This window comes from Cannabis sativa, chromosome 7 (genome assembly GCF_029168945.1).
Source record: "Cannabis sativa cultivar Pink pepper isolate KNU-18-1 chromosome 7, ASM2916894v1, whole genome shotgun sequence".
Classification (NCBI taxonomy): domain Eukaryota; kingdom Viridiplantae; phylum Streptophyta; class Magnoliopsida; order Rosales; family Cannabaceae; genus Cannabis; species Cannabis sativa.
Genome location: NC_083607.1, coordinates 11,561,186 through 11,576,278, shown reverse-complemented (window position 1 = coordinate 11,576,278; position 15,093 = coordinate 11,561,186). Strand labels below are relative to the sequence as shown.

The 15,093-nt window shown below is 33.3% G+C and overlaps 1 protein-coding gene across 2 annotated transcripts in view; it reads left to right on the top strand.

Moving 5' to 3' along the window:
- Window positions 1-15,093, top strand: part of LOC115697798 (tropinone reductase homolog At5g06060) — a 37,312-nt gene that overhangs the window by 4,544 nt on the left and 17,675 nt on the right. Inside the window, exons 3-4 of one of the 2 annotated variants that reach the window (XM_061101837.1) lie at window positions 7,638-7,854; window positions 9,616-9,981. In XM_061101837.1, the coding sequence (XP_060957820.1) occupies window positions 7,638-7,854; window positions 9,616-9,701 (303 nt within the window). In that variant the 3' untranslated portion in view covers window positions 9,702-9,981. Of the gene's footprint in view, window positions 1-7,637; window positions 7,855-9,615; window positions 9,982-15,093 lie in introns of those variants that run through there. The other variant, XM_030624928.2, reaches the window with a different exon arrangement.

Below are 15,093 nucleotides of genomic sequence, written 5' to 3'. Positions count from 1 at the left end.
GTGACAAGAAAATTCATACCATCCGAAGTGGACACTTGAAGATGAATCAATTGGCTTGTGCATTTGAGTATGTTAATGCAAAAAATATTCGGGTTCCAGGCAACCACCATTCTACCTCCTTTGTGCCATGCATTGTTACTAGTAAAACACCAACCATTAAAAATATTAGAGTACAAGGTTCCAAGTTTTGAAGCCTTGACTCTTGTCTCAAGGAGACCAACAAGACCCACACTATGTGAATAAATCAATTGCTTGATCAAACTTTGCTTGTGGGAATTATTAGCTCCTCGGACATTCCAAGCTAATATTCTATCCATTTAAGATGGGAGGCTCTCCCCCTCCTCCTGTATTAGCTTGAAGTGCAATTGGTGCGTCACTAACTTGCGTCTCCACTACCAAATTATGCTCCTGTAATAGCTGAAAAGAGTTCAAAGTACTGGCATTACCTTGCTGTTTTTTCCCCTTATTTCTCCAGCCATTAGTAACTGGCTTGAACCCATCAGAATCTCTACTAATAATCCTTCCAGCACACTGCTCATTATCCCCATCTGCATTAAGAACAGCAGTAGCTGTTGTAGCATTTATTTCTACCTTTTTTTGACCCAAACAGATAGCAGATCCGTCCTTCAAATCTGTTGTAGTCCCTGAGTTTGCAGCATCAGTTTGCACCCCTGATTTGCCTTTGACAACCCATTGTTTGCCTTGCATAGTCGATTTCTTCTTACATTCATCTGTAGTATGTCCCAAACCATTGCAATTCTTGCAAATAGTTGGCTTCCATTCGTACTTAATACCCACTGATCCAGTGTAACAATGTTCGTTTTCAAATTTAATGGTTGTTGGCAACTCTAGTTCCAAAGAGACTTCAATGAGAACTCTAGAGAAATTGAGCTTTTACCTTTGCTTGGTAACTTCATCAACCATTATAGGTTCACCAATTTGTCCCACAATCTTGAACAAAGTCTTTTGCCCCCAGTATTTCAGATCCAGTTCTTCAATTTGAATCCAAATGGGAACCTTGCAAATATATCCTTTCCTGAAATTAGTGTCTGGATCCCAAGCCTTCATAATCACAGGCCTCTTATTGAAGAAAGTGTACCCTCCATTAAGAATACTATCCCTAATTTCAACAGAAGAGAACCTAATCATGAAGATGCCATATGAAATAAGTCCAACCTTATCCACTTTTTCCTTCCAAATTCGCCGAGCAAACCCCTCAAGAACTTCCAATAGTGGATTGACACCCAAAACATAACAAACAATAGCTGAATTCCAATAAGATATCTCTTCCTCAATATCATCCATTGTAATCTTCACAGTTAATTCATCACTGCCAGTTTTCTCAATATTCTGAAAGGAATTATCCAAACACCTAACCACAGAATCAGATCGAAGAATAGGGGGTACAAAAGAATTACCTTGCGATAAAGCTCTGCTGCACGATTAATTTGCTTGCAGGAAGTGAGCAAAATCATTTCGAACATCATCTTGGCGCTTCAGTTCACGCAAGGATGCTCGAGGAGAGAGGGCCTGGAAAGCTTCAGGGTCTGGTTCAGGGTTATCCTCCTCATCAGTGAAAACGATGGGTTCAATCCCCAGAATTTCATCCATTATTTTAGTTTTCTTTGCATCACCAGACGAGGACGGGCCTCGTTTCTTCGAAGGTTTGGTAGCTTTAGTTGCAGAAGGTTGCTTCCCATGATTCTTGGATCTCGTTCTTGCCATGGCGCCAGCTCGAGAGCTGAGAGAGCAGGAACCAGAGGAAACCTGTAACTATTTAATTTTTCTTATCTATGTTATATTTTAATAGATAAATTAGATTTAAATATTTAAAACTATTTTTTTTAAAAAAAATATAATAATTACTTGATTGATTTAACGGTGTTACTTTTAACCGTTAAATTTTACAAAAAAAAAAAAGAATTATTAAACGAACAATTTTCTTGAGATAGTCACATTTATTATGAAATATATATATATATCCACATTGTTTGTTACCACAAACTAGGTGCTACTATTTTCTATCTTCACAACAACTTTTTTTCACTGCACACTCTCTTTTCATTAAATACTATTTTAAACCAATATTTTACAAAAGTTATTAGATCATCTCTAACGTACAATGTAAAATTTCTGCTAAGTTTGGCAAAATAAATTTATGCTATATTTAGCCCATTACATGTAATTGTACTCCAATTTAAAGATGTAAAAAAATATAATTATTATTGATCATCATTTTATTAAAAATATACAAACGTCATTTTTTTTTTATACCCGATTTTCGAAAAGTCAAAAAAATCAATCATGCAGCTTTGACCAAGACTCGGAAAGACAAAATAAGTTAAGACATTTTAAATGGAGGCTCATGATACCTCTAGGAAACTCATAAAAACATTAACCAACTATTTTGTACCAGGACCCACACCTAAGTGTACCCAACCTAGCTATGGTTTATTGTCATCCACAAGGGTTTCACCATTTTCACCCTATATACCACAATTTAATAACGAAATTAACAACGACTTGACTTATTTAAGCATAAAATAGCTAGAATTTTAACATAATGTCAAGATTTCACAAAGAGGCCATTCCAGCATGTCTGTTGTGCCATATTTTTGCATAAAAAGATGATACAGGTCTCTACTCTCAAAACACCAAAGAAGACTTGTCTAAAAATTTTCCCTCAACACCAAGGAGTACAACACGAATGAAAGAAATTATTTTTCACTTAAATACCTAGCTAACCTACGTGTGCCATCTTTGTGCACAAATGAGGGGCATAGGTCGGCCACACCAAATGTCAACGATTTTTTTTTTCAAAAGTACTTTTTCATCATCAACACATCAAAATCAAGTGAGGAAGGCCACTAAGTCGTGTGGAAACCACCTACCTGACATTTTCCATCTTTGTGCACAAGAAAGTGGCACAGGTCAGTCACATCCAATGGGGATGATTTTCTTTGGCCAAAGTATATTTCCAACACCAAGGTACCAAAAGAAAGTGAGAAAAGTTACAAAGAGGTGTAGAACACCTATGGCCGACTTGTGCCATCATTGTGACTCGAAAGATGGCGCAGGTCTCTCCCAGTAATTGGCCAAGAATTAATGTGTCCAAAGTGTTTTGCTAGCATCCACATGGTAAAACTAAGCATGAAAAAACATAAAGGGATTCCCATAAGCCCTAGCTGACCCGTGCCATCTTTTGGCACTAAAAGATGGGGCAAGTCTCTCGTTAGGATTTTTGATGTCAAGATGAGATTTCAGAACCCCAAAACCTCCAAAAGAAAGTTCACCATCAAAAACCAAGTCAAAACCCACCCTGAGGTGTCTAAGAACATGTATGACCAACCTGGGCCTAGATTAGGTGGCATGAATCATGATGACATGGCACATCTCAGTTTTGGAGGTGAAATGTACTTACTACCCTTTAGTAAAATAGACATAAGTCTCTCAACTTTTATCCAAAAGACTTGGTTCAACTTGAATTTGAAAGGTCTATTCAAGGCTGATCTATGTGTGTCTCATGGTCATAGCATAATTTTAAAGTTATCGTGCTCAAAATTGGATGACAAGATAGGTTAGCACACTTTACTTAAGAATTAATTGGTTTTATTAAGTGTGGACCATAAGGGGATGTTAGGAGAGTTATGTCACAAAACTTGTGACTCTCTATTTACGGTAGTCAACTTGTGCCATCCCGTGGTGAACTTTATCCAATTTTGCCCTTCTCAAAGTACAATGTCATATAAGCAAGTTCAACAGACCATGAAAATAAACATCTTCAACGAAAATCCAAATAATTGTGGAACATTTACCAAGAGTATGGGATATTTTCATAACATAATAAATATACGGGCTTTGAAGTGAGATATCCCAAACCTAGGCCTATATAAAGACAGTGATAAACTAGGGTTTGAGACGGCAAAAATGACCTTTGACCTGCTGACCTTTGATCGCTTTCTAGATCTTCAAGCTCTTTTTTGTGCCTAGAACACATCATCCCTGAAGACCTTCTCTTTTCACAATTTCCTTGAGTTCTTCATGTTGGTACGACACTAAGTCTTCATACAATTACCATTAACATATACACTTACCAAGAATAAGAGACCATTCTCTAATCTCGCTTCCATTGGTGCATTGTTTCCAAGAACATTACCACCAGTATTATTATCAAGTTTATGGTATTGGATCTCCCATGAGCATTTTATTCATGAGCTTCGATATAGATTTTTCCTAGAAATCTCCTTTTGTACTATTATCTACACACTCGGATGACTTTGCGGGGAGAAATAACATGTCAGGCATGTCTTTCTTAGCCTGGAATATCCCGATCAAAAGGATGATCCTTAGGCACGAAAGACTTTTTCTTAGACTTCTTGGAGGGATATAATCTGTACTTTTGAAAATTCACCTTCTTGGCTAGCACAAATATGTCCCAAGCTTCTCCAAAAATTCCCAAGATTGCACGGGCCCTATTTCTTAGTGCCAAAGTGTATAAGGGGCGGTAAAAGGGTTCGACATGCTGAAAAGAAAGATGGTCTGCCTCGAGCCCTTCAGTAATGTATTAATCGATGCTTTATCCACCAATCTTGGAAACCTTCTTGTCAGTGGTATTTATCAACCATGCAAATTCTAGCTGGAAAAAATAAAAATACTCGGACCATTTGTGACATTTGTTTGACTTAAGATCAAATAACCAATAATGTCATGAGGAGAAGGCATTCCCCATCCCTGCTCAACATAAACATCAACAGTGCGGATAAAAATTTTATTCCTTGAAGACTTATATGTGTCGGGAAGATCCCGTAGTAGTTGGCTTCCTTTTGGAAGTAAGGGTGAAGGGGTAGAAGAGTAGGGCCCCAAAAAGGCACAAAGCCATTCACCATGGTATGAGGCAATTGGTCCTCCCTCGGCAAGAATGACGCAACATCTTAGACCCAACCTTTAGCAAAGAGGTTGTTTAGCCTTTTTACAGTTAGCTTCAATGGTGGTGATTCCCAGTGCAGTAGTGGCTTAGACTTGAGCAACATCAGTATTGCCTCCACCAAATCCTCATAAATGGTATCCTCACCAAGGACTGGTATCTGGCTAGATGAGGATACAAGTTTAACGGCCTCATCAAATCTTCCATAGGGAAACTCTTCATCAACATCATGCTCCACTTCCCCCTCAGGAGCCTCTAGGTTCTCATACTCATCCTGCTCCGTGCTTTCCTCCTACTCCTTAGGCTCTACGGGTACTGCGGTTTGCCTGACAACTTCCATATACCTGGCGATGTGAGGATTGTTAATTGATATAACATAGATAGTTTTCTTTGTACGAGCCAGTTTTGACCTAACCTCAAAAATAAATCTTTAACTATGACGAGCAACCATGACTGCTATTTCATCCTGCGCAGAGCTTCTTCTGTTGACCAACATGGAGTGTATCCTATACGTCTTCCCTCTGTACATCCACGGGGGTGGAAGAAATTTCCTCCAACTTCTTTTTAACTCCCACATGAAACGCCCATACACTTCTCCAGCGTTTTGGTTAGAGTAGTGGTGGTGTTGTGTTTCTTGTTCTGGGGAATCACTGCTGGCTTACTACTAGAGAAACTGAAACTAGTGGAAGAATTTCTCGGAGATGAGGATGTATGCTCAGAGCCTAGGTTGATTCTTATGAAGAAGTTGGAGCAGTTCATCGTCTATTCAAAAATCACCTCCTCAGAAGTCACTTGGGTTCATCTATGAAGAAGAAGAATAGAGAGGTTAGTATCCAAATAGGTTTGGAACGTCCCTCCAAAAGAAGAACATCTCAAGTACTTCGAATAGAAGGAAAACACAAATTAAAATAAAGGAAATCCGTCATAATGAAGAAACACCTGTGCAAAAACAGATCTTAGGATTTTAAAACCTAGAATCGCTAAAGAGCATAAATAGGGAAAAAGAGACAACTATTCTTGCAAAAATTCCTCACCAAACATTTTCGAGTCAAGGCGCATGATTCTTGGGTTTATTTTTCTTTTCTTTTTTAATAAAAGTAAATTCAAAGAAAACCTAGAATCTAGCAAGCCACAACGAAATACTCATATATTTATGTAGTTCTAGGCATGTGAAAGCGAAGTAAAAAAAAGAATTCAAAAGAAAAAACTTACTCACTGTTGCGTCGAGAATAAATTTATCTTGGTAGAAGGTCTGGACGAAGAATGAAGCTCATGCAAAGTAAAAAAAGGGAAGTCTCGATATGCAATTGAAATTAGGTTTTGCTCCCAAAAACTGCCAAAATATATAATAATCATTAAAGGTCTGGAGGTGTACAACCGTCCTAACACGTTTTCCCATTTCTCAGTTTTTGAATAAGCATTATATGTAGATATTTAAAGAGACTAAAGAAGATACACACGTCAAAAGCAGGGCAAATTTCACCTCTAGTAAGGCATGTGAACCCTACACGTGTTTCCAACAATGCGACCAGTAGTTCTCACGCAGACTTGGGGAACTAATGTTATTCAAATCTTCCCACAATGTGATGTGGCACTCAATATGGTAACAAGTATTAAGTATATTTTCACCTAGACGCGGTATACTAGTTCAGGTTTTCGTCCAGATGAAATCAGAGCCAAACCGATTAAGTTTAGTTATTCAGCAGGTATTATCTAAGCAAGTTCAATGCCTTGCACTTCTCTAAGCGAATCACATACACCAATCTGAGTTCCATTCTTCGCGCAGAAGAATTCAGTAATTGAAGATCTTCAATTAAGATATTTTCCTTAAATTTCTCCTCAATTATAGCTTAAGTAGAATTCTTATTTTAATGGGAATGATTATATCTGATTGAGAGAGTCGTGGGATTTAATATTTAGTTTGTCGAATTCTTCGCCTATATTTACGGGACATTTCATCCTGTATTTTCCCTATAGTGGAGTGCGATTTTTTTTTTTTTGACCTTTCTAAAGAGCTATTATGCTGCTAAAATATTTGTAAGCTTTCTTGAGACTGTTAAGAAACTCACTTGGCCGAACCCTTGTGATTTTTATAATTCTCTATGTAATACAAGTAAAATGGGAGTAGAATATTACCATTATCACGGGATTGAACCTCTATAAATTTTGTGTGTTCTTATTGTTTTTTTATTATTATTATTTAATCATTCAATTCGATCACTATAAAGACGTAGCGTCGTTTGCTAAAACTGAGGTCAACAAATTATAAACAATATATATTTTGGGGAAATGCCCATATATTTGTTTAGTTTAAAGTTAGAATATTAGTTAGATCTCCAAAGTATCCTTTCAAAGTTCTAAAATGAGGATTTCAAGTTCTTAAATATGGTTCAACATACTCTACTGTTTTTATAGATTGTGGGTCTTTAATATGTTTAATATTAGCTAAAATTAAGGAGTATAATATTGTATGTTAGTGTGTATATTCTAGTGTTTCCATGCGTTAGCTAGAGATTTTAAGTTAAGATTTAGCTGCTTTTTTAATTACAACTATTAAACTTTTCTGTTGTGTTTCTGTTATTGGTTAGAGTTTGGTACCAGTTACTTCTTGTAACTAGTCATAGTGATATAAGCCCTGTAAACTCTGCCTTAATCAGTAATAGAACCTATTCTTTCAATTCAGTATAATATATATCGTTACACAATGTTTCAGGTGAATAATGCTGGGGTATTAATACAAAAGAAGTCCATAGAGTTCAATGCTGAAGATATGTCAACCCTATTGGAAACCAACTTTGTGTCTGGTTTTCATTTTTCACAATTGAGTCATCCTCTTTTAAAAGCTTCTGGCAATGGAAGCATTGTCTTCATTTCTTCTATCGCTGGGGCCATGGCACTTTCAGATTGTGCTATCTATGGGGCAACAAAAGGTACACACATACAACTAAATATATATTAGTATTAATTGAAACTATATTTGTAGACTATTTTTGTTTTTTCAATTCCTTTCTCCATGCTAAAACCTGTATCAATCAATTTTTTTTTTCAAATTTTTTCCACCATATGCATGAAGAATTAAATATAATTGTGAAATTTATTCAATTCAGCTAATATTAGCTTTTGGGAATCCATTAGTGCATATTTGACATCATAACTAAAAAACTGTTTTTTGTTTTTAAAAACAAAAAACTGCTTTTTGAAAATAATTTGGCTTGTTAATTGGCCTTGTTTTTTGAAAACAGTTTTCAGAAAACAAATTTCAAAAAACAAGAATTTTAAAAATAACAAAATGTTGTTTTTTGTTTTAAAAATCAATTCACTTTTGGTCAATATTGTTTTTAAAAAACACTAACCAAACATGACTTGTTTTTAAAAACTTCAAAAACTATTTTTTGTTCTCATTTCTAAAAATAATTTTTGAAAATAAAAAATAAAAAATAATACCAAACATGTTCTTAGTTTTTCCTTGACAAGAAATGTAAGAGCATAAAATTTCAATATATATACAGAATTGTTTACAATGAGACTCTGACCAAATATTAATGCTCTACTATAATTGTATAACAATCTATTTGAACCGTTAAATTTCAAAAAAAAATTACATAAAACCTGTATATATGAAACTATCAAAATATGAATATTATTTTCTATTTTTTTTTTTAAGAAAATCATGTATATGCTAAGCGCCTTAATTAAAATCCATACACTTCTTTTTTGAGATAATTAAAATCCACATTTGTTTTACTTAATGTTAAAATTTTTCTCGTTTGAGGTTTGGATCTATTTAATATTATATCTAATTAGTAATTTTTCTCCCTAACTTTGACATGTACCAAATCATACTCCATGAATTTTTTTGGCCGTTAAAAATGCCCCCTGAACTATTAAAATTGTTAGATTTAAGAACTTTTATCTAATTTTAGTAAAAAAAATTTAACATGGATGAAAATTCAGGGGACATAATTTAGTACATATGAAAGTTTGAGGGGCATGATTTGGTAGATATCAAAGTCTAGGGAGCATGATTTAGTACATAAACAATCACAGAAATAGTAAAATTGAATGAAATTAGACAAAAGTCCTTAAATTTAACAATCTCAATAGTTCGGGGGGAATTTTTAACGGCTAAAAAAGTTCAGGGGCACGATTTGGTACATGTCAAAGTTCAGGGGGAAAAATTACTAATTAGCCTAATATAATAGAATAGATAGGGTGAATGTGAATATCATTTGTCATTAAAAAAAATCATACTTTTAGTCACAACAAAACTTGTGACTAAAAGTAAAAAAATTGTAACTAATTATTAATTATCATTCTTATATTGTGACTAAAAGGTTCGTGACCAAATGTATTAGTCACAAAAATTACAATTTGTTGTGACTAAATGTGCTTTTCGTCACAATACTTGTTGTGACTTAAAGTAAATTAGTGACAACTTGTGTCTAAATACTATGTTTTAGTCAAAGTAATTTTTTGTTGTGACTAATGTTGTAACTAAAAAATTGTCTCTAAAAGTAGTTGTTTTTATATATAGTATGTTTTCACGTTATATTATAGTTTTTTTACTTAGGCATATATAAACTATGTGAATATCTTTGAAAAATGATGAGCAACAAAACAGAAATTGATTAAGTAATATTTTGCTTAGGCATCAAAAAATATATTCTTAAGATGTTTTTCTACTTACTCAGCGTTCAGGTTATCGCCATATGTTAACTTGGGGCGTTGGGCTGTCAACTTGGCGCTGATATTAGAGAAACCTTTAGTACAACCATAACCCACTCAATAATGATCTGATTGACGCGATTCAAGCTTGCATTTTAAACTATTTCAATGTTCTACAAGTGGTGTCTCATACCCCAATCACAATTCTAAAGATAATAGGTCCAATTTCATCGTCAACTGAGTAACAAATTTCAACTACAACCCGAAGAAGGTCCCACAGACGGGATTCAAACACTAGAAAAGTGCTTAAATGTATTTTTTTCACACTTTTTGAATATGTAATTATTATTTTCATAGAACCTACTTCACTATAAAAAGAGAGTTCAAATTTAGCTCATTTTTCACATTTAGAAAAGTGCCCATGAAGTCAGAACATATCTCTCTAAAAATTTAGATCTTTCATACTTAGTCAATTCTCTTCTAATTCTTGTGAGAATCAAAAACTCAAAGTAGACGTAGCTCTATTACCATCGCAACATAAAGAGTGAACTACTATAAATTTTGTGTGTCTCTCTATTTATTCTACTCATCTCTTATTTCATCTCACCAATTTAATGAGCGAGTGTTAACCAATTTTTAGTGTCAACGTGTATAATGTTGTTCCTGTAAAATTAACGTAAAAATAATAGTTTCAATATTTTTGTTAAAAAAATCCATAAAAATATTAAAGAACTACAGATTATTATTATATAATTTATATATATATATATATATATATATGAAAATACCCAACAAATATATGCTTGTTAATTATGTATCAAGGCCACAACAAGATAATTCAAGATTTTGTAAACAAAAATTTCAGTTAGGTTTTATTTGAGAATATCATATATTTTCATTATATAGTACATATATAAATTTAAAATATGATATTTTTGAAGAAAAAAAAATTGGACATTCTTTTTAATAAAATATAAAATGTATCATTTCTAAAAATTAAATTGGTTATTTATTAGGCTAAATTGCGGCATTAATACCTAATATTTTTTTATACACTTAAATACTTTATCTTTATTTTTGCAGGCAAAAATATCCAATATTACAATTCTTTTACATATGTTACTACCACTTCTGTTAACTCATAAATATGGAAACGTGGAGGGCCTAGATGCGTTACATTTATTTATTTTATTTTAAAATTTAATATTCTTAATATCAAAAACTAAATACTACTTGATTCAAAAAAAAAAAATAATAATAAAGATGCAATACTATATCACCATAGCTTAGTGAACCAGTGCAGTATATGGAACATGATTATCGAATTGAAGTGCCAATATCATTTGAAAATTGTTATGAGAATTGATTTCTTTTGTCTTTCTCATGACCTTTTTAGGACAGACCAAATCAAGTCTCTGCTTCAAGTTTGCTTTAATAGCACATATAAGCTTGGTAGAGTCCTCTAACTTATCCCTCCATATCTTACCATTTTGAGCATTCCAAATGTTGTAAACCAAGCTAGCCAGAGCAGCTATCAACACAAGTTTTTGAAACTTACTAATCTTTGCTCTGCGAATCCACCGAATTGGACTAAGAAGAGAAATAGAAATTGCTCATGTTGTAGCCAATTCTAATTAATCTCCTACAAATACTAGAAAACATATTGACATTCAAGGAACAGATGCAATGTTGTTTATTTTTGTTGGTTACACAGCATACATGTCTCTTCAAAAGAAATACCAAATCTGAGAAGTCGATCCTTTATTTTTAGCAAGAGTTGAACAACCATCCATAGTATGAAGCTGGGTATAGAATCTCCCCCAAACTTCATGGCTTCAGTGAGCTTTGTTTTATGAGGGACAAAACATTTTATATATATTAGATTATGTGTATTTGTCCTATAAAAAATGTTGGCCATTCAGAAAGGATTTGAATTGATCTTTAAGAGAGACAAGACTCTTCCAGTACCATCTCCCTTGAATTGGAGCTTTGTAGTTGCACCAGTCCTCATCCTTAATGTACACACTATGGACACTTTTTTTAAAATGTGGCACAAACATAAGAACCCTAGGCCCCACATCCCAGACAAGGCAATCAACCTGCATGCTAGGCACCATAGTAGGGCCTAAGTTGAGAAACGGGGACACATAGCTAAGCACTTAAGATCCTACAGAATTGTTTTTAAGTTTTATCATTCAACAGTCTAAGAAAATGGTTTATGAAGACACTAGAATGAGATCTAGAAGCTGGAGGTATCACTTTGACATGTTAAAAGTCCAATTGGGCGCCCACGTAAGCACCTAGCACCCATGTTAACTCATTTGCCCTAGATCACATCAGTTTTGGTTCTAAGATTCAATACCATAGGCAAATGACTATACAAATGCAACAAAGTACATGGAAGACATGCCATAATCAAGTTTCAAGCTTTGTATCCAATTTCAGAATAGATCCCTACTTAGGGGTCGCCCATATAGGTATCAGCGCTCAAGTTAACATCATGTCACCCTGGGCACACAACGACAACAGTTTATGTTTTTTGAGAACTTCTTTTAGTCATGATTCCACAAATCTATCATGAAACAATGTGTGTAATTGAGTTCATGCAGCGAGTACCAGGTCGGGGCACAAACAGGTACTAGTGCCCTCATTGGCAGTGTGCACTCACTGGGTGCACAGGTCACCCAAGTGAAAAATCTAAGCAAATTATTACTGCCTTAGAAAAAACTAGATTTCCATGAATATTTTCGCCAAGAAAATTATTGGGCGAAAAGGAAGGAGAATCCAGGCATGTTTAACTTAGACCCAGTGCCTAGGCTGACCTTGGATGCTTAAAACATGTTTTCTGAAGATGTTTCTTAAGAATTTCCTTCATTTTCATCAAATAAGAGGAAACAATAGCTTTCTAAAATTAAATGAATCCATCTGGATGTTGAAACACCTAGGGGTACCTATGTTGACTTCTTCAAGTTACCAGTGGCCAGATTGACAATTAGCTCACACTAGGGCTCTGTTAAGTTTTCTGACAATTTTGTGTGAGTAAACCTTATCCAAGAGCACCTAGGTGTTGTGTTGTCTCAACATAACACTTTAGTTCAAAACTACGCTCAAGTTGACACCTTGTGCCTAGGTTATGCACACCTAGAGTAACCATCGATTAGGTTGAATAAGCACCTAGAGCATTATGGTTATTTTGCACCAAGAATAAGCACTCATGGCAAAGGTAAATCTCAATCTAGTATATCAACCTATGCCTAAATTGACATGGATGCTGATCTCCAGTCATCACCTAGTGCTCAACCAATCATCAATCACCAAGAGTGGAAGAATGGATAAATTTCATCGTCAAAATCAACTATGTGGTGCTCAATCATGCTATTTCACCAACAATTCGAGAGATTAGTAGAAACATCAACTAGTGCCCAAGCATTGGGTGCCAAGGTGATGCCTATGCCAAGCTGGTGTAGCGTGCACCACCAGGGGCTCTAATCATGTTTTTCTCCAAAGTCATGTAAGCAAATCATGATTTTGGCTTCGTGATGCACCAATATCACTCAAAATCTTAAAATATGTTAAAATCAAGCCAAATAGAGGAATTCGCAACTAGGTTGACGTTAAATGCTTACCTTGTCGCTAGTACGCCGACTTGGTTGATGATATCAAAGCAGCCACACACCTTGTAGTGTTTTGGTAGTATCTCACTTAATACAACTCGGGTTTATGCGATTCCAACTGAATTAGAAAGGTAATTTTGATAATCTTTCGATGGATTTCTCACATGCATATCAAAATTATACTTATTATTTATAAAAAATTAGCTTACATTTTGAATTGAGATTTGTCAATATCAGAGCGTCTGAAACTAATCGAACGACTCAAATTCGATCTCCCAAATTGATGATCATCATTCAAGATCAAAAGATCTCAACCATTCATCAGAGGCATGCCATCATTTAATAATCTCATATTGTCTCAAAAGAAATATTCCTAGCATATTTCTGATACTTGTAATATTTTATTATTATTTTAAGAATAATTAGTATTATTGTCCCCTGAACTTTTGGCGCTACCTAATCATGCTTTTTAAAATATACGATTTGTTAAAAATTTTCTCTTAAATTTAATAGTTACATAATCATGTTTCATTTAACAAGTTTCGTTTCTTTTACCATTAAAATTTGAAATTTTGCCCTTGAACTTTGACCAATACTAAATTTTTCCCCTTTTAAAAAAAAAGAAGTTAATTTTAAAAATTATTTTTTTCTACTAATTTTGAAAAAGTTTAAAAAAAGTTAAAAAACCTAATAAAAATATTAAATTAATAAAAAAAAATATGCTTACTTAAAAAACGTTCATTATTCCTAAAAAAATATTTTCAAACATTATTTTATTTATAAAGACATCTTAAAAATTTAACCAAAAATTATTGTAAATTCAATTTTTGCATTTAAACAAACTTAAGTATTGTGTAGAGAAAATTCAGTTTATTTTATATTTACAAACTCATATCTTAAAAAATTAAAAAAATAATAATTAAAAATTCGATAAAAAAATAAAATTATTTAAGAAAAAAAATAGAAATTAAACTAAAAAAGTGTTACATTTAAACAAATCAAGATTTTTTGGAGGAAAGAATAGGGTCAAACTTGTTCCTATAAAATTTAGTTTTTACAAAAATTAAATTTGTCATATACAATTTTATATTTAAATGGATTTTTCAATAAAATAGTTAATTTTTTAAATTACTTAATTAGTTTACAAATTAAAATTTATTTCTTAATTTTTTAATCATTCAAAACAATTTTTTTAACATAAATTATTTTTTAAGATTAAAAAAATGTTGAAATTTTCACATTTTTATTTAGAACGGATTACAATTTGATAGTGTCAAAGTTCAGGGAGAAAAATTGTTAATTTACAAAGACACGTTTGCATTTAAATTAAATAATAGAATGAAACTTAACAAAATGACTAAATTTCGGTAAATGTAAAAGTTCAGGAAAAAATTTTAACGTAGCTCATTAGATATACTATGTTGGCTATTTCTCAACATCAACAAAACATATTTATGTCAAGCGTACGATTTGTGTGCATATGTCTACTCTTTTTTACATTAGGTCCTAACAATCTACAACAATCTCCTACAATTCCTTACAAAACTCTAGTTCATAAAATGTATAACAATAGGTTTAGTTTCAAACTCAGCTGAAAAACTACCCATAATTTCTTAATGAATGTTACTAAGCCCAAACAACATGCATTAAACATCTTTAACAATACCAAATGAACCTTAGAAAAATATCTCCAAGTCTAAGTGTCAAAATTCAAACAAAACGAATGCTATCTAAAACTAGTTCTACCATACAATGGTCGACTAATTGTCAATGTTCAGTCCATTGGCTACTAAAACATACACGAATGCATAACATCATAAACACCTTTTAAATGAATCTCCCATAATATATATTTTAACACTCGAACCAAATTTTTAAAACTCCAAACCT